General features: G+C 41.3%; 1 protein-coding gene across 5 annotated transcripts in view; it reads left to right on the forward strand.

Annotated features, from left to right (window-relative positions):
• The window catches only part of Kcnma1 (potassium calcium-activated channel subfamily M alpha 1), a 680,238-nt gene that overhangs the window by 378,483 nt on the left and 277,961 nt on the right, over positions 1-23,794 (forward strand). For all 5 annotated transcript variants that reach the window (XM_055605732.1, XM_055605733.1, XM_055605734.1 and 2 more), the window contains exons 4-5: positions 20,875-20,968; positions 21,779-21,890. In XM_055605732.1, coding sequence (XP_055461707.1) covers positions 20,875-20,968; positions 21,779-21,890 — 206 coding nt within the window. The remainder of the gene's footprint in view (positions 1-20,874; positions 20,969-21,778; positions 21,891-23,794) is intronic.

The following is a 23,794-nucleotide window of genomic DNA, read 5'->3' on the forward strand; positions in this document are numbered from 1 at the left end:
ACACACACACACACACACACACACACACACACACACACACACACACACTAAAAAAGAAAAAAGTAACAACCAAAAGAAACTATCCATCAAAATCAAGGCTGAGTTGAGAAGACAAACAAAATAGCCAATATCTAATGACTGAAGCCCATGTATTCTCTAGTAGAACCTTCTTCATTTTGTGTGCAAATGAGTATGCTAGGAGTATGCTAGGTGCTTTCTTCATCTATGTTTAAGATTACATAGTTTCTGTTATTTTTGTAGACTAGAGTACATCATAGTCAACTTAACTTGAATAGTTAGAACGTGTTAGTTTATATCTAATAAGTTTAGTATCTTTCCACAGAGACCCTGCATATCCAAATCCCCATCTAAAATTCTTTCTTCTTTTTTTAATGGGTTTTCTGACTGTTGCTTGTCTCTTTGTGTTGATGCCTGAAGAAGTAGACCAGTGAGATAGACCCAAGATGATTTCCTAACTTCCTATGAATATACACCTCTAGATTTTTAGTTCATGCTTCTAGCCTGCTTAATTTCAAGTTTTGGTTCAGCTTTCTAAACTAAAGCACAAATATACAAAAAGTAATTTTAATTTAAATAAACGGGAGATGTATTTTCTTTTTTGTATGTTTTTTTAAAAATTCTGGTATGATTGTTTTAAATCTGTTTAGATAAAGAGGAAATGGCTATCTATTGATTTGAGAAATTAATTTAGTATTGTGATAGCTAATGAAACAGATTCCAAACCTGTTGGAACAGACCCTCCCAATATAGGATTCAAAATCTGCCAGGACAGTTCAGGACTTTGGCCTTTCTTGGCTAAAAAAGAACAAGTAAACTTATTGGGTGATGAATGTGGCTACCTACAAGAAGGACGTTCTCCCATTTTATCCTCAAGTGTGTTGTGTGTTAGGTAAAAGAACCCTTACTTTCCCTGGGGCACAGAAGAAGTCCATAAATCAATCTCTTGAGGTTCCTATGTCATCTGGAGGTGGCATTAATGTGGCTAATGCAAACATCACATGATTTAGATTTTGATCTATACTTGATTTTGGGGCTTCTGGAGAATCACTTTGGAAGATGAGATTTTTTTTTTTTTTGACTGGGTATAGCAGCTCACAGATTATGGTCTGCTTTCTAGAGTCTTTCTATTTTCTTCCTCTGTCCTTTAATTTCTCTCCTCCTCTTAAAACCCTTATTAAGGCCTACTGTGCCGCCTCCTACAACCCTAGCAAGAGCACCAGGTGCAGCAGGGAAGGGAGAGACAAACAAACACAAATTACCTCTACTTCAGTGATGGAGGCTAAGATTCGCTGATGAAGAGAGAGAAAACTCAGAAAGGGGCTCAGTGAATCCTAAGTGAGGGGAGGATGCAGAAAGACTTCTAAGAGGTGGTAACCGCTGAGCTAAGTGCTCAGAACCAAATGCATTCAAACTGGGGTGAAGCAGCAACCAGTCCTTAGCTGGTGTATATTCTTGTAGCTTGCTAGATCCCTGGGACCCTTCTCTTATTCGATGGTTAAGACATTTCTTTAAAAAGTAATTATAATTTGTAAAGACCCCTTCTTCATAACAGATGTTTCCTAGCTCTTTGGGGAATGCTTTTGATAACAAACTAGTTTGTTCCCAGGTCGAGCTGTTCTGGTTGCTCATTATTTAAACAGAGAAGCGGAAGCTCCCGGCTTTTTAGGATCCCAAGCAGGTGAAGTTCCAGGTGGCCAGCCACAGTGGGACATTTCTATTTCAGGAAGGCCTGGATCTGCTCTTTCTGGTTGCTCATCTGCTAGGTGTTCAGTTCCAGGAGCTTCTTAGGCTTTGCACATTTCTCTGTTTTTCGTCATCTCTCACAGAAAGATGGGGAATCCATGGCCATGTTCTTTGCGAAGACTTTGGTGTCTAAGGATTTGTCTTTATGGCTTCCTTTTGTGCCCTGACTTTACTTCTAACAGCACTGACCAGAACAAGTGTAGGGAGAGTAGATGCCACCCATGGGCAATGGCAGAAGGTGTTATAGATGCCTAAACTCTAAACGTTGCCTGTCTCTCCTTCTACCTTGTCACTTCTCTGTGATTCCATGATTGATATTCCTGGTTGGATCTCTTTTTAATTGTTACTCCTCACAGGGGTAGACCCTCATATCTCCTTGCATCTTAAGTGGACATCAGTTTTTGGCTTGTAAGTGAGGTTAGCATAGAGTTTTAGGCAAGAAAAAGATACACTGGAATAGCATGTATTGGAAGTTTTATGGGGAAGTGACGGTAACAGCATTGTTCAGTCCAATGCTGCCCAGCATCTGTTTACCTGAACAAATACCTAAGACTTCTTCATCCCATGAGTTAGCTTCTCATATTGTGATAATGACTTTGCTTATTGACAGTTAATTTTGTCTTGAGGGATTGTCTCTGAGAATCCATGTGGTAAGTAAATGATGCTTTTGTTTAAGTCAATGTCCTTTTGAGACAGTTAATGCTGGCATGTATCTCTGTAGCTTCCTACACCTCTTTTGTATATTTTCTATATGCTACCAAACATGCAACATGAAAATTTTATTTCACAATAGCTAATACCTACAAGAGGATCATGAAAGCTGTACAGAATTTCTGGGTGCACCACCACATCTCCAATACTTCTGTTACATAGCAAAAGTTTTTTGTCCCAACAGGAAGTCATGGCACATGCCAATAACATGAGGGGATTTTGCCAGCTGTATACTATTTTGTTTTGCTTGCTTGCCATATAGATTGATGCATTTTGTCCCTCGTTGATTTGTGTCACTAACTCCCCAGTCAGCAAACAAAATTCTCTTGGCAGCACAAAGTACCTCTCTTCTGAGAAACTGAATTTGAAATAAGAGAAACAACTTTAAAAAAGATACACTAAGGTTAACATTAAGTCACTAGTGGATTTTTTAAAATAGTGCAAATTTCAAGATGTTGTTTAAAATTCAACAAGAAAATGATTGTTATTCAGACAACTGCTTTTAAACAGGATTATAGGTTTTAAATTAAACAAAACAAAACACGTATTTTTACTTTACCAAACCATGCACAATAAAAACGCCCTTGAACCCTTGCTGATTTCAGCTAATCTTTATTAAGCCATTATCTATGGAGTAGTGACTCCTCTTTGATATGTACTTATCTGAAATTCCTAAGAAATGTGGGTGTGTGGAGGTCCTTATGTTCACAGTGGGATGGTAGGGAAGACAGAACCTGAGCTGTTTCTGTTGATGGCATTGCTGGAGCATGCAGGTAGGAGCTTATATTATTATTATTATTATTATTATTATTATTAATTAGAGTTTATTCACTCTGTATCTCAGCTGTACCCCCTCGCCCATCCCCTCCAAATCCCACCCTCTCTCCCTCTTCTTCTTCCATGCCCCTCCCCCAGTCCAGTGATAGGGAGGTTTTCCTCCCTTTCCATCTGACCCTAGTCTATCAGGTCTCATCAGAACTGGTTTCTTTGTCTTCCTCTGTGGTCTGGTAAGGCTGCTCCCACCTCAGGTGGAGGTGATCCAGAGCCAGCCCATGAATTCATGTCAGAGATGGTTCCTAATCCTATTATTGGGGAATCCTCTTGGATACTGCGCTGCCTTGGGCTACTTCTGTGCAGGGGTTCTAAGTTATCTCCATGAATGGTCCTTGTTTTGAGTATCTGTCTCAGAAAAGACACCTGTATCCATATTTTTTGGTTCTATTGCTCCCTTTGTGGAGCTCCTGTCCCCTCCAGGTCTTTCTATCTCCCTTCTTTCCTAAGATGCCCTGCGCTCTGCCCAGAGTTTGGCTATGCATCAGCATCTGGTTACAATTTCTATTCCAGAAATACCATTGTCACCTGGGGGAAGGTGACAGTACTCTGATGTTATTTTATATTATTCCATTTGGTAACTGTGTATAAGTTTGTATGTGATGGGCCAGCAGAGGGGTTTGTTAGGTTTTCCTACTTTTATTCATTTGGGAAAGAAGGGAGCAGGCACCAGGATAATGCCCAGCCTTCCTCCATCCTTTGGAGTTGGCAGCTACGAAGATTGGATCTTTTCAACTTAAGATCTGTTATAGCAGTGATTTCCAACCTTCCTAATGCTGCAACCTTTTAATACAGTTTCTCATGTTGTGGTGATCCCCAACCACAAAATTACTTCGTTGCTACTTCATAACTGTAATTGTGCTACCTTTATTAATCATAATGTAAATATCTGTGTTTTCTGGTAGTCTTATGAGACCCTTGGGAAAGTATCATTTGACCCCCAAAGGGATTCCAATCCAAAAGTTGAGACCACTGTTACAGTGTCCTGGGTGGGTAGAGACAAAAGACCACCCAAAACTATCCTCCAACAGTGTTCCTTCCTTTTGAGCAATCCCAGACTGAATGGCTACTAAGCACCATAGTGGTTGTGGATATGAGGAATCTCATTCTGTTTCCATGGTGACTTCAGGGCATCATGTCTTCTCCTCTCTAAGGCTACAGACAGAGGGATTTAGGATGAAGGTAAATCCATCCAGCAAACAGTGATGTTTCTGTCTTATGAGATAAGGGGGTAGAGTTCTATCATGGCCACCCTTGAAAGTTGAGCATAAATGGTCATGAACATACTTGGTTGCCCTTTAAAGAAAATGCACTCTGAAAATGCCATCTTCCTTCTTACTCTCTGACCAAAAGAAAGCCTCACTCTAAGAATGAATATTTCAAGTATTCTTCTGGGAGCTGAAATGACCAAACCCCAAAAGGACCTGGGTTATGATTAGCAGTTGATTTCCAGTCTATAAGTAACCTTTAATGTTGTAGTGGTATAAGGTTCTTTAGGACACAAGCTGTGGATGCAGAGAAAATGCTAGCCACACCTTCTTCATATACCTGAGCATGACCACACACAGTGTGCCTATCTTTATAGACACGTCTGTCTACACAGCTGTGCCTGTTCAAAATACAGAAGCATGCCTGTCCTGAATGCTTTTCTGTCATTTAAACATTTCCCTTATAGTAGCTTCTTAGTAATATAGTTTCTTCCAAAAGATAAAGGGCCATGCACTTTCCTTTCTTTGTGACACAAAGACCCCAGAAATAGACATGGAGGGCCACTATGGTTCAGGTACCTGCTTTGGTGATAGTATGATCCTGCCACTAAAGAAACTCTGACAGTGCCAGTCTCTGAAGAAAGCCACTCCACAAGGTGGCCTTGGTTGCCCGTGGCAAAGAATTGCACCTTAGGATTTTCATAGGTCGGGGCTGAAAAGATGGAGTAAAGGTTAACAGCACTGACTGCTCTCACAGAGGACCTGGGTTTGGTTCTTAGCATCCACATGGCAGCTCACAACTGACTGTAACTACAGTTCTGGGATCTGATTCCTTCTTCTAGCCTTCTGATACACATAGATATATGCATGCAGGCCAACATTCATACACATAACTTTAAAAACATGCAAAGTAACTTTTTTCTTCTGGAATTTAATTTGATAAACTGACCATTCCTCCATATTTAAGCTTTCAGTTTCCTGCTTTCTCCAGGATGAAGGCCAGGCCTATTATTAAATGCTTCACCATCTTCTGCCTACCCTTAATCCTTGCCAGTCCTACAGGCCACTAAGCTCCAGAATAGTGAGGTTCTGTGTCCTGTTGTACATCCAAACCTCTGGCCACACTTAGCCCTCCATTCCTGTGCCTCTACCCACCTTCTCTCTCAGATCTACTTTTTATTCATTATTCTATTCATTACTTAAAGTTTATCTCAACTCAGCCAGAGATGGTCCTCTCATTACAGAGAGCTCGGGTTCATTTCTTGGATTTGACTTTTAGAGATCACAGTAGTTTCCGCTGATGTAACATTCACCATAGCTGGCCACTGGCACAGCACTTAACATTTACCTGTCTATTTCTGATGAGTTGCACTTACATGTTAGTGAGGACTTTGAAGCCCAGAGAGAAACACAGATTGTCTGCAGCCAGAAAAGGTAGAACTTTGAACCAAGTCCCTCTTGAATATACTATTCTGGAGAGTCAACTGTGTTTCCTTAAATTCTGTATCTCTCCAATGAGTGGAATGCCTGTCTCTAAAGAACTCTGGAGATACCTGTTAAATGAATAGTTTTGTGTGTTCTGTTTGGATGCATTTATCTTTATGTTTGGGTGGAACTCAGGTCTGAGAGGGTGTTCTACTCTCTGTGAGCAGATGGATACTGTGTCCTGTCTGTTCACAGTGTGTCCAGGTCTTTATCACAGCTGCCATCATAGTCCACATACGCTATGAGCAACAGAAAAGGATATTAAAAGGAGTAATTTACAACTAAACTGAGTTCCTCCCTCTTCTTCCAGCTGGAGAGAGCTGTGGGAGAGGATTGCATGGCTAGGATTACAGTGCAGACCTCCATGAATTGTGCCCAATATGTTTCAGGTCCCAGAAGGCAGAACAGGCAGGGGGAAAAGACCAAGATTCTGTGGGGCAGGCAGTTTGGTTGACAGCATTCTTCAGCTAGCAGCTATGGTGTTGACATTTGAAGGGAGCTCGGTGCCCCTCCTCAAATGGTGCTGCTTTCATTCTTCAAAGAAAAAAAAAACATTTAAGTGCTTGCCTTGAAAATGATCTCCATGAACCAACTTTTTAAAAAAAGTGTCCTCAGTGTCATGCATTTATAATCCAAGGAGTGAGCTGTAGACAAGAGAGAGATCCTCTCTCAAAAAGGTGGGCAGTCACTGAGAAACAACACCCCGGTTTGTCCTCTGGCCTCCACAGCAAAGGATGTACAGGTGTACACCGAGACAGACAGAGACAGAGAGGCAGAGACAGAGAGAAGAACCTAAAAGTTTCAAATACTTACTTATTCGCTGCTTGGTCACTTTTAATTAAAAGAATGTATCAAGGCATGTCACATCTATCTAAGGTTCCATTCCACATGTATGGTATAAGAAAAAGAAATGGTTTCAGTGGGAGTGGGTTGAAGTTACCAGGGATAGGTGGCTTTTAGGGTGATGTTGCCTTTCAACAAGCTTTGGGTTCTCAACACAATCGGCCTGGAGACTCCCATGAACTCTGAAACCACAATGTGAAGGATGTTGGCACTTGACTGTCTGTTACTTATCTACCTAACCTCAGCACTGCTTTTGAAATAAAGTATCCCAACAGGAAATCATGGTGTGTATCTTTATGTCACCAATACCTTCCTCCTCTCAAATATCCAAAATATCTAAACAATTATGGCAGATGTCATGAGGTTATTTGCCAAATCAAATCAAATCAAAAGACACTGTATAAAAACACATGCATAAGAAGGGCTAACAAGGAAACCATATAATCAGAGGAACAGCTGTTCTGTCCTCCCCTCCCTGTCTCTCCCCTTATGGGCCCCCAAGCTGCCTCTTCTCGTGTGAAATGCCAGTGCTCTGTACAGTGTTCTGTTTAGAGTGGTTTGAACCGTTTTCTGCCCGTGTCTGTCACTGCTGAAGTAACTCGCCTCTCTCATGTCGACTCTTACCCAGGAGCCGCACAGCAGACTCTCTGATGTAGGTCTTCTCTGCATGGCGGCTAAGACCAAGTGTGGTTCTCATTGCATGCTGCAACCTCACCCTTTTGGTTGTTGCCTCCAGGTTAACTAGATCCTTTCCCTGCACTGCCCATGCATGCGACATGCTTTTCTTGGTAGCTCTGAATGTAGCAAGCACTGGACGCATGCATGGAATTAAAGCAGCAAGAATTCTGACACATTGAAGAATTGGGATATACGCTTCCTCTTAGACATCCTTGGGAGCCCTCAAATCATTGCTATTCTCCAAAGCCACTCCATGCCATGAAAATTCAAGACTGGAGTATTGTGAAAGAGTTAACTAAGTCTCATGTTAGGCTGATGCCAAATACGGCTCCTGACCAGAGATTTGGAAGCTAAGGTCTGTTTCTGAGTAGCGGCTTACCTGGTGGTCAGTTTTGTGCCTTTTCAACTAAGCATGGATGTGCTCACAGTGCCTGGTCCCCACCTCTTCACACGGCTTCCTGAACAATGTTTCCTAGTTGTGTTTTCTTAGATCTGATAAATACATCAACTTGATAAAATCTACCTTGTAAGATAAATTCCCCCAAGAAATACATTTATTTACCTTACACATAGCTTACTTAACCTAGCAATACCACTAATTCAAATTCAAAATATATAAAAGGTTAGTACTATAAAAGATATTTATATTCACTGAAGCACATCAGCACTTTATTCAGCATTATTGATTAATAATAGTTATTGTTTTCTGTCTTCATTGAATACATCTTTTACTAGAGGGCCAGTGATGGCTTTCTTTAAATGCTCTTTTAATTCTTTATCATCATTATTATGAAATGTCTACTTTGTCTTTCTGTCTTGTATTCTCGGTGTGGACTTTTGTGAAATCTGACGGCTGGGACAATCTTGCTGGATCTATGACTGGCGTCATTTCACATAAGTAGGTGATTTAAGTTGCAGACAAACAAGCTGTGAACTTAGGAAAATAAAAGTGGAATGTCACCTGGCTCTGATCATCCCACAGTGGGAGAGGAAAGCTCCATAGTAGTAGCTTGCCAGGCACACGTAGACTAAAATTATGCAATCCAACGGTTAGACTGAAACAAAACTGGAGGCCTCTTGCCTCCCCTTCCCCCTTTGAATTTTCAATTTCTTATATCCGGGGGCTTAGCAGTGTTAAGCCCCTTCTACACTCTATTCCATTAGACATATCCTATTCACCGCACTGAAAGGGGGGACTTTGCTTAGAATTTCAAACATGTTTGGGCAACCACTAAAGAGGTTCTTTGGGTGTGTTTTCCTTTGTGCAAGGAGCCAGGATGGAATTAGAGGACAGCTGTGCTCAGGCAGGTGATTCTGACCCAGCACTCACCATGAGGAGAGCTTCTATCTAGGCCTCTGGGAAAGGAACCCTCTGAGTCTCGCTGAGAGGCTCTTCAGGAAAGAAATAGTTCTTTTTGTTCCTGGAAACACAACATTGCTTCCTGCTACAATGATGTGATGGCTGCAGGGAGACAGAGTAGGTTACGAGAGGGTCCGTTCACAGTGGCAGAGGAGACAGTCCTGAGAAATCAGCTCCTGGGGCACCCTCAGGCGACACTGCCGTGCTTTCACAGGGATGCAGAAAACAACACTTGAGAGAAATCAGAGGCAGCAATAGCACTGCAAGGAGCAGCAGCAGGAAGAAACTTGCTGCTTTTACCTTACAATACTCTCCAAATTTAGATTCAGAGGCCGAGTGCACACCCTTGATGACTCGGTAAGAGTTATCTCTATGGCCTGAAGAGATAAAATGGATTTTCATAAATAAATGACTTCCAGTGTGAACCAGCAGCAAGAGGGGAAAAATGAAGGAAAATAAGTCTTCTCTGAGCTAAGATATTGATTCCATGAGGTAAATAAAGATAGCATATGCTTAGAAATGTGATTTTATGAGTATAGGGTTTAGTAAGCAATTCTCTTGGCCCTGTTAACAGGGACACTTTGATTCTGAAGGTAACTTGTCCCATTGATCCCCGTAGTTTTGTTCTTTACTGCCCAGGTTGCTTTATGACATTCCTAAGAAATGTCTCTCCCTCCATTGTGATCAGCAGATTCATGATGGCTAATCAGCAACATCTCAGACTGTCCTTTCTGGCTGTGATGCTGCAGGCTCTGTAAAAACTCCTAAATAGGAATACTTAACAAAACATTCACGCCTCTGCTGTCAGCCAAAGATGGAACTAAAGCAAAGCTATTTTATTTCCTTGTGCAATAAATGTATAATTGTTTTCAATGCTAGATGTCAACAAGACTGTTGCCAGGTCTCTCCCAGTGTCTTAAAAAGAATTCCTAGTAACAAACAACCCCAGGGTACCACAAACAAAGCTATCACCAGCCATTGCTGTCACAGAATTCATCCCAGGCTGAGTGTATGTGTCACTGGTTGTCACTTTTTAGGCTTCAAAGAAAAGCAACAGATAAGGGAACTGCGGTCACCAACTCCTGATGCTATCAGGCTCCTCACATGAGCACTGAAGGTGGCTGCTGTTGTAGACCTGAGCGGACTGCTCCAAGAGAGACGTGGTTGGGAGGTGCCAGAAAAGGAGTTATGGAGTGAGTGAGGGTGTGAGTGAGTGAGTTGATCTTCCCCCTCTAAGTCCTCATAGGTAAAACTAGAGTGAGGTTACAGTTCCAAAGGCAAGGTATCAGGGCCATGGGAGAGGACCTAAGCAGCAAACCAGTGAGTGACCGCCATGTGTAAAAGTCTAACATCTGGAGAAGGCTCACAAAGAATTGTTTGATCTACAGTTTTTGATCACTGTCTATAATAAGAGCTGGAAGTCATAGTTATTTGAAAGCTTATTATGGGATGAAATGTCAGCACACATGGTCCAACTCACCCTCCCGGGCTGTTTTGGGTATGCAAAGGGCTCATGCTTTCCTTTCACAACAGCCCCTTCCATTTTTACATATGTGTGAGCACTTATCGAGAAGCACTGACACCAGCTATTTTAAAACTCCTTTTTTCAGGCTGTTTCTTCTTGAATGAGGACCCCGATCGTTGCTTACCAGTGTGTAGCTGTGGCTGCCTGTAGGTTATCAATGTTTAGAAATGATTGTCTCTGAACCTCTTAATGCATGTGTGATGCTTAATGTCCAGAGAGAAGACATGGGAACAGAAAGCACAGTGGTTTGATGTATCCTCTTGCCCTGGTCAAGGTACCTCTTGCACAAGGCAGGTATAACAAGAAGAGTAGTCTGTGGGCCGGTGTCACTAATCACATGCCAGGCTGTATGCCCGAGTCCCCAGCTTTTTGTCCTAACCTGGGACTTTTTTCTGGCCTGTTTCTAATTTATTTTAGCTAATTGACCCACCTAAGCTATCCCATTTGGCAGAGAGACCAAAAAGGTGGAATTGGGGTTGGGCCAGATCATATGTCTGTGGTGCAGGACTCTGGACACACATATGCACATGCCTTTTGTGAGTGTGTATGTGTGTGTGCCTGCTACCCCCATACCTACCTATGACCCTGAGCCCTGCTCTTGAAGGCCTCCTCGTCTGTATCTGGAACATACATCTCAGTGAAGACGCACTTAGTACTAATTAAATAATGTCTTTTCTGTCTCCTCCCCTCTGATAAAGGAGAGTGCGCTAACGGGGAAATGGCTACATGCATGGAGACAGAGAAGTCAGTGACTGCAGTGCAGCCATTGTGGTCTCACCGACCATTTACTCAAAATTGCAGCAGGCAGCTCTTGTTTGGCAAGACTTTTTATATAATAGCTTAACTCTGATTTATTACATGAAAGTTGCTGGCAAATATGAACACTAATGCCACTCTGGTAACAACTGTGATTGAAATAATTGCAGTCTGTAGTCAAGCTAGAGAAAATAAGCATTAGTGGGTAGGTTGTCTTGGACATCATTCCAGGATCCTAACAGTGAAGAATACATTTATGGGAGTCTGGCTAGAAGAGATTATGTAGGAATGGTTTGACTGGTTCATTTCTCTGCCTCTCCTAAAAGTAAGCCAGCAGAGGGGAAACGGAGCCAAAGACCTGGGAAGAAGAGTGGCCAGCCTCCCAGGAGCCACTTATTAAAGTGACTCATGCTTTTCACTGTTAAGAAATCTTGGTTAATTATTTAACATTTATGACACAGTATGGCTGTCTTCCTGGGAATATCATTTCCCTGTGTTTCTTCTTTAATTTTATCCAAAATCAATATCCTGATATCTGACTGTCACTATGTGGTAGTGAGATCTCCAATCAAGAGCTTGCTGCATACCATCAGAGTCTTTTATAAGGATTCAGCAGTGTAGACATAAGTGGGGAAACAGAGCATGCAGCTTACTAATCCTCTCAGTTTTCATTCATTGGGCATCATTGCCTGTGGGGGCATTTTCCCTTGGCAGTTGCTACTGCCATCACCACCGTTTGTTGTAAATACATATCATTGATTGGATACCAATGTATTCATGATTTTCTCCTTATGGAAGCCTTTAAATTTTGTCTCTTCATCCCCAATTTACAGACAAGAAAACCAAGGCTTGGAGAGGTCATGTTACTCCTACAACACAATACAGGTGATAGATGATAAATCTAGGATTTTGAGTCATCTGCCCAACTTTAAAACAATCCAGTTGCCCATTGCTGGTGAGGTTGACTTGTAATTCCTACGTCCTGCCTTTAAAAGGTTCAGGTGCATGTGTGTGTATAGAATGAGGGTAAATATAAACACAGATAAGACATTGTTCTAGTTTTCTTTCGTTCTTTCTTTCTCTTTCTTTTTCTTTCTTTTTCTTTTTCTTTTTATTTTGTTACCAATCAAAATGAAGTTTAGGTAGGAAAGGGTTTGTTTCACCTTACAAATTATAATTCACCATGAAGGGAAGCCAGGGCAAAGGCTCAAGCAGGAACCTGGAGGCAAGAACTGAAGCAGAGACCATGGAGGAATGCAGCTTACTGACTTGCTTCCCTTGGCCTGCTCATCAACCGTTCTTACACAGCTCAGGCCCCCCTGCACTCCCTGCAGTGGGCTGGACTTGCCTGCATCAATTGGTAATTTAGACAATGTCTCCATGGCACACCCATAGGCCAATCTGATGAAGGCAGTTCCTCAACTGGGATTCCCTTCCCAGATACATCTTCATTTGTATCATGTTGACAAAAACTAACCAGCACAGATACTAAATTCTTTTTTAGAGAGAATTTAAAAGGTGCTATAGGAATGTAGCAAGGCTCTTACCACCTTATTTTGTGATAACAAGTTATCTGTGTATTTCATTGAGAATTCCAGTGCATAAGGAACTGACATGTTTTGTCTCTTCATCAGCAATCTGTGTCATTTTCTTTGTCTCCTAGAAGAATGCTTTATTCTTAGGACTAATTACCAAGATAGATACCCTGTGCCATGCAAATGCTCTGAGATCCACTGCTGTCATTATTGCTCAATGCTCAAGTTTACAGAGCACATAAGGACTCCACAGAGTAGCGAAGGTTCACATGTCATCCTTTTGCACACCCCTGTTTATCTCAGCACAGTTAGGATGATATATGTGTCTATTGCTATTGAGTCCCATTTTATCATTGAACAGGCATAATTAAAAGCTGTTGTCAGGAAGATAAATAAATTATCGACACAGACCATAACAAAGGACTTCCCGATAAAGCCATTTAACAAGTGGGCCTAGGATTATGGTACATCTATACTATAGAGTGACAAAGAGTACTTTCTATTTACATTAAAACAACTGCAATGTCCTTTAAGAGGAATGCAAAATGAGTCCAATGTCTAGGAAAAATGCTTTAAGATTTTTAAATAAACAAAGAACCTGTTTGTTATAATTATCATTAGCTTTGATCAAGCACTTATTACAACCCACTTGTCAAAGATAGTGGCTTAGAAGATGTTCTTGGATAAAGTCCTAATATAATAGACAGAAGAGACTTGATTCTGTATGCTAGAAAAGAAATATAAACAACAGTACTCTTTGAACATATGCCCAACTCTGGTAATAGAAAGGTAGACTTTTTAATTTTAGATTTGGTTACTTTTACTTTATGTGTCTGGGTATGTTGCCTGCATGTATGTCTGTGCCCACATGGATGCATGCAGCGATGGCAAAGACCAGAGACGGGTTTGATCCTCTAGAACTGGAGTTATAGGCAGTTGTTAGCCACCATGTGGGTTCTGGGAACTGAACCCCTGTCTTCTGAGACAGCAACAAATGTTGTTAACTGCCAAGTCACCTCTCCAACCCTGAAAGATAAACTCATGAGTGTGTAACTCTGAGCAGGTGCTTAAAAGTGGGCATTAGGAAAGTAAAAAGATACAAAGACAGGTACAACTTGGGTTCTTCCATGCCCTGGATGCTGTCCAGCTTAGAAGGCAATGGTCTGCTTGAAGATTTAAGCTGTCTCAATAATTAATTAGCATCCTGTCACTCATACTAGCTCCACTATTGTTATGCATTCACAAGACATTTTTTGAGACCTGAAGTTATGTGAACAATAACACTATTTTATAGTTTCAGGTGCACTGCAAAGACATTCTTCTCTTTTAAAATTAGTCTTGATAGTCTAGATATTCAGGTACATTTCATCCTAATATACAGGTAAAGTGAGGCACTCATTTTAACGAATATATCCAAACATTACCAAGAAAAAAAAAAAAGCCTTTCACATTACTGAGATCTATACTGGCCAGTGGCTGTAGATGAGTTGATATCATCTTTTCTTTTACTTTTATTAGATAAATGGCATGCAAGATTTATTAATTTCACCAGTCCATAGTTAGAAGTGAGTGTACAATGGTTCAAATATTATCAGCTTTTATGATACTCGTTTTGCTTGGTTTTGTTTTGTTTTGTTTTGTTTTGTCTTGACAGGGTCTCCTGTAGCTCAAGGAGTCTCCTAATTCACCAAGTACCCAAAGATGACTTCCAAATTTTGATCTTCTTGTCACTTTGAGGTTACAGGTATATGAAAGAAAGAGAGGGAGGAGGGAGAAAAGGAGGGAGGGGGAGAAAAGAGAGAGACTATGAATTGGAATAGTTTTTTTTTCAGGATGATAACTAGAAACTTGTCCTATGTAAGTGTATAAGTGTGAGGGTGTTTTCTCTATAGATGGAACCTGTGTGTTTCCATAAACAATCAGAGTCCCAAGGAAAATTTCTTGGGATGACTAGCATCCCATATGTTCATCTTGACGGAACAATGATGGGAAGAATTTCAGACAGGCCAGCTTCCCTTGGATTTTCCCAGACAACCCCACAAACACATGAAGCCTTGCTAGGGCAGTTTGGCCTCGCAGTCCATCAGTGTACCTCCTTGTTTTCACATGAGCCTCTTTGGATGTTCTGTCGATCCTAGATACTCTATCTTAACACATCCTTTCCAAGGACATAGAATCCCATCTGGAAAGGTCATGTGAATTTACAATAAGGTTACGTGGGCTTCATCCCAACTTAAACAACACAGTCATATGAACTTGGGTAGATATTAGAGCCTCTCATTTTCTGTTTTTGCAAATGAAATTTTTTTTGTTTTGTTTTTCAAGACAAGGTTTTTCTGTGAAGCTTTGGCTGTCCTCAACTTGCTTTGTAGATCAGGCTGGCCTTGAATTCACAGAGATCCACCTTCCTCTGCTTCCCTGAGTTCTGGGATAATAGGTCTGTGCCACATTGCCCAGCAAATCAAAGATTTTTAACAAAATATATATTTTATCAAACTCTTTTGTAAGGATCAAATTCATTATTATGTGTAAATGCTATACAGTTGAGTTCAAGAAGACTTGAGTATGAACTGAGTCATTCTCCATTCCTGAAACTGTAAAAATTCATGTGTGAAGGCCTAGAGAGATGGTACAGTGGTTAGGAGCACTGGCTGCTGTTCCAGGGGACCTGGGTTCAATTTCCGGCACCACATGGCAGCTAATAACCATCTGTGATTCCAGTTTCAGGAGATGATGTCATCATCTAGCCTCTAAAGGCAGTGTATGCACATGGTACACAGATATGCATGTAGGCAAAGTACCCATAGACAAAATAAAAATTATTAAATCTTTCTTAAGTGTATGCTCCAGTATCCATTTAAAATGAAAGAAACTCATAGATGAAAGAAGATCTGTAAAGACACACGAGTCAAACTTTTAGGCTGGCCTTGAAAGCTGTCTAAAGTTTGAACATAGAGACGAGAATACTTGGAGAGGTCACAGCACAAGCAGAGATTTAGAGCTGGAAATATTCAGGTCGTATTCCTGAAAGAGCAAAGGCACCAGGTTGTGGTAACAAAGAGTTTGACCTAAAGAAAGTAGAAAAAAAATTTATAGAGTAAGAACTTCAGAATGAGATGGGTTTTAGAGTTTCCTTATAGCCAGTTTCAGATTTCATATTTGAGACAGAATGGTCCCTAATGCTCCATGAATGACATCTTTTAATTAGATTAATCTAAAAACATTGCAGAGGTGAGCCAGAGGAGTAGAGTTTGCCATCATTAAGTTTATTGAATTGATTCATGTCTGCAGTGTCTTGAATGTGACCTCTGGTGGTCCATAATCCTGTCAGGGATTGAAAGGGCCCCCATTCAATTTTAAAAGAGGCTAGCCTTCAACAGTGGGAAGAATTTGAATGTTAGAAATTATTGCACAAAGTGCTATTTTGTTTCTCAACCAGTCCCTTCCCTATTACATCATCTCGATTGCTTGTTGTGTTCCAAAGCTGCTTAGCATTTCCTTATTTCCTGTAAACTACTGTCCCCATCACCCCTTGGCATCCAGACTTCATCATTTTTCTCTTAGAATCTGGAACTAAGACTGCGCTCAGCAGGTGCTCTCTGATTGTTAACTGGAACATCCACTGTCAAAGCATGTAAGGTGATGTTGTAATTATGTTCCTGTATGTTTTTAATTCTTTCCTTCTTGTCCATATCTGAAACTGAAAATATCTGCTCAAAGCCTTGATCTTAGCAATTAGTGAAGTGGCATGCAGCTGGTTATCTGAGGGCGGGCTCAAATGCTTAATCATCTCTTTTTAGTTCTGAATGGGAGTCTTCGTGAGCAATGGCAGCTCTAATTAGTGCACAGTTGCTGGAAAACTCTTCAAAAGTAGTGGTTCTCAAAGTGAGGTTCTGGGCAACAACAACCAAAAAAAAAAAAAAAAACAACCAAACAAAAAAACCCTTAGACCCCTAATCCAGAGTAGTAACTCAGAAACTCTGGGGCTAAGGCCTAGCAAGCTTTGGCAAAGCTCTCCAGGTGGAAGCCAAAGTTTGAGAACCACAGTCTGGGAAAAATATCTTCATGGAGTTGGCCACCCAAAGGCATGAGGTAGAAAAACAGAAGGAGAAGGGTCAGTACCTCTCTTTGAGATGACACAGGACTCCAAAAAATAGACTTTGGAAAGAAAACCCAGGAAAGCCCTTGCCTTGTGCTTTGACAAGTTCCCAGGCCAAGTCCAGAAAATTCTATTGCATCTTCTTTCTCAAGGGTATTTACAGAAAGTTGTATTGTTTAGTAGATGTAGAAAGAGACACTTTTCCACACAGAGTGTCTCATTTCCTCTGGAGACAATTATATGCTAAGCATGTGCTTTCAAGATGTTCGTATTTGGGGGCTAGAGGGATGGCTCAGCGATTTAGAACACTGACTGCTCTTCCAGAGGGCCCAGGTTCAGTTCCCGCATGGCAGTTTACAACTGTCTGTAACTCCAAGATCTGACACCCTCACACAGATATACACATAGGCAAAACACCAATGCACATACAAATAAAAATTAAAAATTATTTTAAAAAGTTCATATTTCAGTCAGTGTCCTCCTATATTGCGCATGTCCTATCAGAAAGAACCTTTTTGTGGAGACTCCTTGTAAAGGTCCTCAATCTTTGACTATTGGTTAACACACCAAATGTTCCCAAGGCTTCAATATCACCCCCAATCTGTATAGACTGTGGGAACTAAGGAGTGAAAAGTCCACCATCTACCAAGTATTACATCCTCTTACTTACCTAGTGACTTATCAACCAGGAATGAGTTAGGGTTGGCCAGATTGCTTCTACCAGAGTTAGAACTGGACTCTTCTTAATCCGTCCCCCAACTGGCACCGTGTGTTCACCTAAAGCCTTTTCTGATGTGGGCATGCCTCATCAGAATGGCAATCTAAATTTAAGAATGTGACTCAGAGTCACTTTCTTTTGTAGTTTTAAATAGAAGAACTGTTTCCCTGTTGCCATCTGCGGATGTAGACAAGGAAACACTGATGCTTTATATGAGACAGAAGAGGCACTTCCATTTCAGTTTCCTCCTGCAATGAGTGTTAATCACTAAGAGAAAGTCTCTTGGGGAGATAAACAAATACTGCTGGGCCAACCTTTTGGTTGTTGAGTTATGGCTTTTCTTTTTTGAAAGATCAATGAAATGCATGGACTGTTTCCATTTAGGGAGCAAAATAATGGGCCTTTGGTATCTCCTCTCTGTGGTCTCTGATTGTGTGAAAGCATGAACTATAGGCGCTCAGAGAATTTATCTCAGAAGGGATCCTGATAAATCTGTTGGCACTTTAAAAACCACGCAGGGTGTTGTTCCCGATACTCTTGTGGCAGGAAGAAGTTGCTAAAGGGGTCATAGAATATATACTTGGAAATGCTATGATTCCACCTGCATTCTGAGGCTCAGTTCAGTTTTCCTGTAAGAATTTCCCATCTCTGGCCCCTCATTCCAACCTTGTTCTCAGAGTGTATTCCTGTTATGTCATACCTTAGCCAGAGGAACAGCCATTCAAAACAGCAGCACAACTTCTGTTTTATTATTTTAGCTCAAAATGCAGAACTCAGTGGATGGTAAGGAGGTGAATGGTAATGATGAAGTCAGTTCTAAACTTTTAAATGACCAATGACAAGGTCATTGTCTGTTTTCTGTACTATCTTCTGTAAATGGGGGTGTGGTGCTCAGGTTTGAAAACATGGTTTTCAACATGCCATCCTGTGGATTAAAGTCCTTTCATTGTTGTGTGCCTAAACACTGGACAATAGTCCTTTTCATAAGGACATGACCAGGAAATCAAGGAACAATGGAGAAAAATAGCTGGATTGCTTACACTTTTTTTGAATATCTAATCCTACTAATGTTGAACAAAAATATAACCTCAGTGACACAAAACTGCCATCTCTCTACCACAGTCCAGAAAAAATCTCCCAAGGAAACTCCCAAATGAACCCACAAACTCATAAAATTAATAGGGCTCAGAGAACTCATGAGATCCCTCAAATGCTGCCAATGTCTCTATCAAGTGTTATTGGAAAGGCAATATTGAGGTTATTGCTTGGACTTAGTCAAGTAGTTTTGGTTTTTCCTTCATAGACTTGGACCAATGCTTTCCTTTGGTTCTCTTGACAGTGTGCACAACAAAATAGGAAATATATATGTTTAATGTAGAAACCAAATTTCTGATAGCACAGTTGAGCACATGAATGCAATGCTTATCTACAAATCTCTCACAAACTCACTCTCTTGTTCTCTTACACACACACGCGCGCACACACCACTTAATTTTCCACTTGTTGTCCACTTAATTTTCAGTAGTGTATACTGCCAGTGGCTCCCTTAGGACAGAAAAGCATACTGTCCACTTAGGGTCCTTGAGATCTGCAGGAGTTCTTGCCCTGTCAACCTTCATGCATATCTTAGGAATGTACTGTTCTTGCTATTTCTTATACTACACCATAGCTTAAGAATTGCAGACCTGTCCCTTGTTGACTGCAAGCCCTAGTTTTCACTGAAGTGCATGCTTCTGTGTGTGTAGGGGGTGGGGAACAAGCAATGAACAAGGGTCGGCTGTTTTTTGTAAGCTTTAGTTCCTGCCTCCTTTCAGCACTAAACTAACCAGATTCCATTCTGTCTCTCCTCTCACTTCCCCACCTTACTGAGAACTTGGCAGTTGTCATTTCCTTTATAAAAGAACTATGTTCTATTGCTTTTCTTCAGTCTCCTTACTTCGTAAATGCAAGAATAGGTTATTCTTCCTTTGTGTGTGTAGGGTTGACACATATTGGTGCTTGGGGACATGACAAGGGCATGTCTGATTTGCAAGCCCAATGAAGAACGGAGAAAGCCAGTGCATGTCACGTGACTGAAGGTTCCCATGGACTGACCTATCGTGCCTCAGAGTGGGCCCTGCACTCCTGGGCTGCACTGATTCTCGCCTGTTGAACAGCCAAGCATTACCCTTGTTGAAGTACAACTATACTAACTGGTATCTTATGCAATGATGTCTACGGTGGCATCGCTGCTCAGCAACCTTTCCTGCTGCACCTCTCCAGCTCCCTTTCTCCTGGGAGGAGAGGTCCATGTTGCTTTCCATCTAAAGAAGGATTTGGGGTTCTTTCCATACTCTCTTCCTTTTCCTCACCTCACAGTCTTTCTATTTCTGGCCTGGGTGCTTCCCTTTGCTTACAGACAGCAATATACTGGAATTTCTTTTATAGTTTTGAGATGTCTGTAAGGCTTTGCTGCTTCCCACCTGGCCCGAACTTTGGGACTGTCCACATACTGATTCTCCAATCAGTTTGCTGTGGGAAGTCTCATGGAAGCCGTGAACCAGTTTGTATAGTAGTACTCTTTGGAACTTCCAACTCTTGGGCAAAGTAGAGTGTGCTGGGGGTGCGCATTGGCTGCTTGGCACATACACGAAGCCCATTAACCTGCATGCCAACTCCAACAACAAATAAAATTAACCCTTAGAGTACTGCTCCCATACATTAATTTATGGCCTTGAATTTTTATTGTTGAACATTGTTCCTTTCCCCACTGCAGAGTACCACACAGGAAGTCCATGCTTAGTCTAGCCAGAACAGTAACAAGGATCCTCTCCTCCAAGGCTTTCTTGAAATGCTCCTCCCGGGTCCTTTATCAGTCTACTAATATCTTTTATAAGATCCAGATGTGGCTGCTGGAAAATGGGCTCCACTCCTAATGGGCTGGACGATATATGAACTGCTGTTTTAGCCTTATTATGAGTCCTTTGAATTGATGAAATCAGTTCTTTAAGGGTTAATATGAAATCAAGGAATTTGGAAGCCTTTCCTGCTTGTCCTTCCTCCAAGGTGTCTGCATGATCCTCTTTAGAATCTTAGATCAACTCTTGAATGATTATTACAAAAAAAAAACAAAAAACCAATATATAAAATTACCACCACCACCCCGAGCAAATCAAGGAACAAAACACTGAATGGTTGAATGGAAAGCCCGTTGGCAATGCTTGCTTGATGGTCACAGGGGGTAGAAAGACCAAATGTCTTATTCAGCCAACATTCATTTTGTCCTCTACCCCACACACCGTTTCTCAGCATTGTGGAAAGCTGTGATAAGATCCCTTTGTCTTTTATTTACCTATTGCTTTTTCTTCTTCCTGTCTAACAGCCCAATAGAATCCTGCCAGAATTTCTACAAAGATTTCACATTACAGATCGACATGGCTTTCAACGTGTTCTTCCTTCTCTACTTTGGCTTGCGGGTAAGTTTGGGTTTGGCAGCATCTCCCAGTGCTACCACAGTGGGGCATGAGCCTCAGAAACTCAAGGATAACCTTCCACCCATGACTGCTCCCCAGACAAGGTCTGTCAGGGTTTCCTTGGTGGACATGTAGATGAACAGGCAGTGAATGCCTGCCTTCTGGTTTGGGGTCTGTGGGAAAGCTCTTGCATAGCTGAGAATTTTCTGTATAATGTATTCATTTGGGTTCAAGGAAGGGGTTTGAAACAATGATACCTTCACTGATCCAGGGTTTCTCAGCTCTCTATTCAAACATGAATGTGTTTTTACAAAGTAAACTGAAAAAATTCTCAAGCTCACAAATTTATATTTAACAGTATTGAGATTACAGTTATCGGGGTCAACCAAGAGTGAAGGTTGGTGGGATTTAGGAATCTATACTTGATTGTGGTTATAGAGAGCTTGCTATCAAATTTGAATTGTGCATCTAAGTGTGAATGCATATATATGTGCTTTCTTCAAGTTGTATTTACATCAGAAAGGACAAGGAAGGTGTGATTATTCATACCTTCTCAGTGAGGTTGCTGGGAACCGCAGAAAATTATATTGCCTGATCATTTTCTAAGGCTAATTCGGCATACTGTCACTCCCTAACAGGCTATGGGTTTTCCAAAGCCAGTGATTGATGTTCAGAATAACATGAGAAGGGCAGAGTGTTACACTCTAGACCCCCAAGAAACCCAACATTTATCCTTTGACAAAAGGACATACATTAAACTCTGACACCATGCTTCTCATTCTGTTTCTCTGTCTTATTTTTCTTTTCCCCCAGTTTATTGCAGCCAACGATAAGCTGTGGTTCTGGCTGGAAGTGAACTCTGTAGTAGATTTCTTCACAGTCCCTCCGGTGTTTGTGTCTGTGTACTTAAACAGAAGTTGGCTTGGTAAGTCAGTCTCCTTTGCGTTTTCACTGGCCCTTAAGGCAGGATGGATTAAGAACATAGGGTCTAGGAAGGGCCCTTGTGCTGGGATGTTGCTATACAAGGAAAGTTTTGTGTGTGGCCGTGGACAGTGGAGTTTCAGAAATGGATGGTGACAGCCCAGAAGGATCTGCTGAGTTGGTGCTTTAAACAATACAGTTTTATCATTGTTGAAGTCCCACAGTCATCACTGTCTCAGCTAGGACTTCTGCAGTTCATGGTTCTGTCACTTGTCATTCAGGAGTTGAAAGTCAGGACTGGTTAAAGAAGCCCATCAGAATGAGGCCAACCTTCAGAGTGACAGGCTCTGGTGCCCCAGAAGACCTACCTGCCACAGTTAGGTTCTGTCTCCTGGTGGGGATCTATTTATAGTTAAATTTTTGGGATGAAGCAGGACCAGATGAAATATCTCAAGTCACTCTGGTATCACAGGCTACTCAACTCCCTCTCTGTGTAGGGGAGAATGTTCCTTGGTACTAGGCTCAGCAGGTCACTTCCCAGATCAAGACTAGTCACAAAAACTAACGAGCTCAGAGAATGTTTTATTGACAAGTTCAAGTTCCTCCTTTGAGGCAGTGTCGAAGTATTAATTAACATAAAAAGAATTCTGCTTCCATCATGTTGACTGAGGAACAGGCGGAAATAGAGTTTGGAGTACTTATTGAGTATTCCAATAAATACTATCCTTTTAGGTTTTCTGTTTTGGTTTTTGTTTGATGGTCAAGAGGGATAACTTCATATTTTTCATAAAATTACATATGCTTACTATAACCACTGAAAACTTTCAAACACCAACAAAGAAAGAAGGAGGCACCTCTCCTCCTTTTGTCCATGGGTCTCCACCCCCACCCCTAGATGCCAAGTGTTATAAGCCACATAACACATCTGCAAACTCATCCATGACAGACAAGTAAAAGGACGTGCACTTACAGCCGCACATTAGAGGAGTGGTGATGTTCCTATAAGAAATTGTTTTAAAGGACTACAGTTCACTGCAATTTAGCTCTTATAGTAACACATGGTGGCCATCCCTTCAGCTAGCCATTTCAGTAAGATTCCCTTATCTGCTTGTTTTATAGTAGACCCAGCCATAGGAGCTAATGGGATACCTAGACGCTTGCTACCATGAACAATATTTTCATAAACACTGTTATCCGTGTTTTTGTGAAATTCCATTTCTATAGATATTTCCATATTACCAGAAGAGGAACTGCCGAGTAAAAGAGCATGAATAATTTATTTTGTAGACATTGTTAGGTAATGTTCTAAAAATGTTGTGTGAAGATGTACTTGGATCGTGCAAAGCCCTGGGTTTGAAAACAACTGTCATATTTTTAGAACATAAGCATCTCTAATATATAACATAGCGTGATCACCTACACACTCTTCAATGTGTGTGTGTAAGTGCACATGTCTGTGTGTGCATGTCCTTTGTTAGACCCCACTCCCCCCCACCCCTATACTCACCCCGGGTTCTCGTTTTAATTATAACCACTTACTGCTGAGTAGAAAAGTCTTCTTCTTGGCTCTGAGATGTGCTTGCTGAGAATGGTGTCTGGTTAGCGTGTCCAGACCATCAGAGCCACATGCAGATCTGAGATGTGTCCTGAGTGCATCCATGAACTGTGGCTTCTACCTTCTCGGCTGAGCTCTGACTGGTTTTGTGACCTGAGTCTCTAGTTTTATCACTCAGCCTGTGTAGTACATAGAGAGCCCTGCCTTATATTTCTGAGAGGGGTAGGAAACTGTGGACCTAAGAAATCAGTAAATGATGTAGTCTGATGGGAGACATCAATGCTGAAACTGAAAGCAGAACAATAGCATGTTGGACTATGAGATTAATAATAGCAACAACCACAACAATGAAA

Source organism: Psammomys obesus, unplaced genomic scaffold (assembly GCF_907164565.1).
Source record: "Psammomys obesus unplaced genomic scaffold, mPsaObe1.curated_primary_1811, whole genome shotgun sequence".
NCBI lineage: Eukaryota > Metazoa > Chordata > Mammalia > Rodentia > Muridae > Psammomys > Psammomys obesus.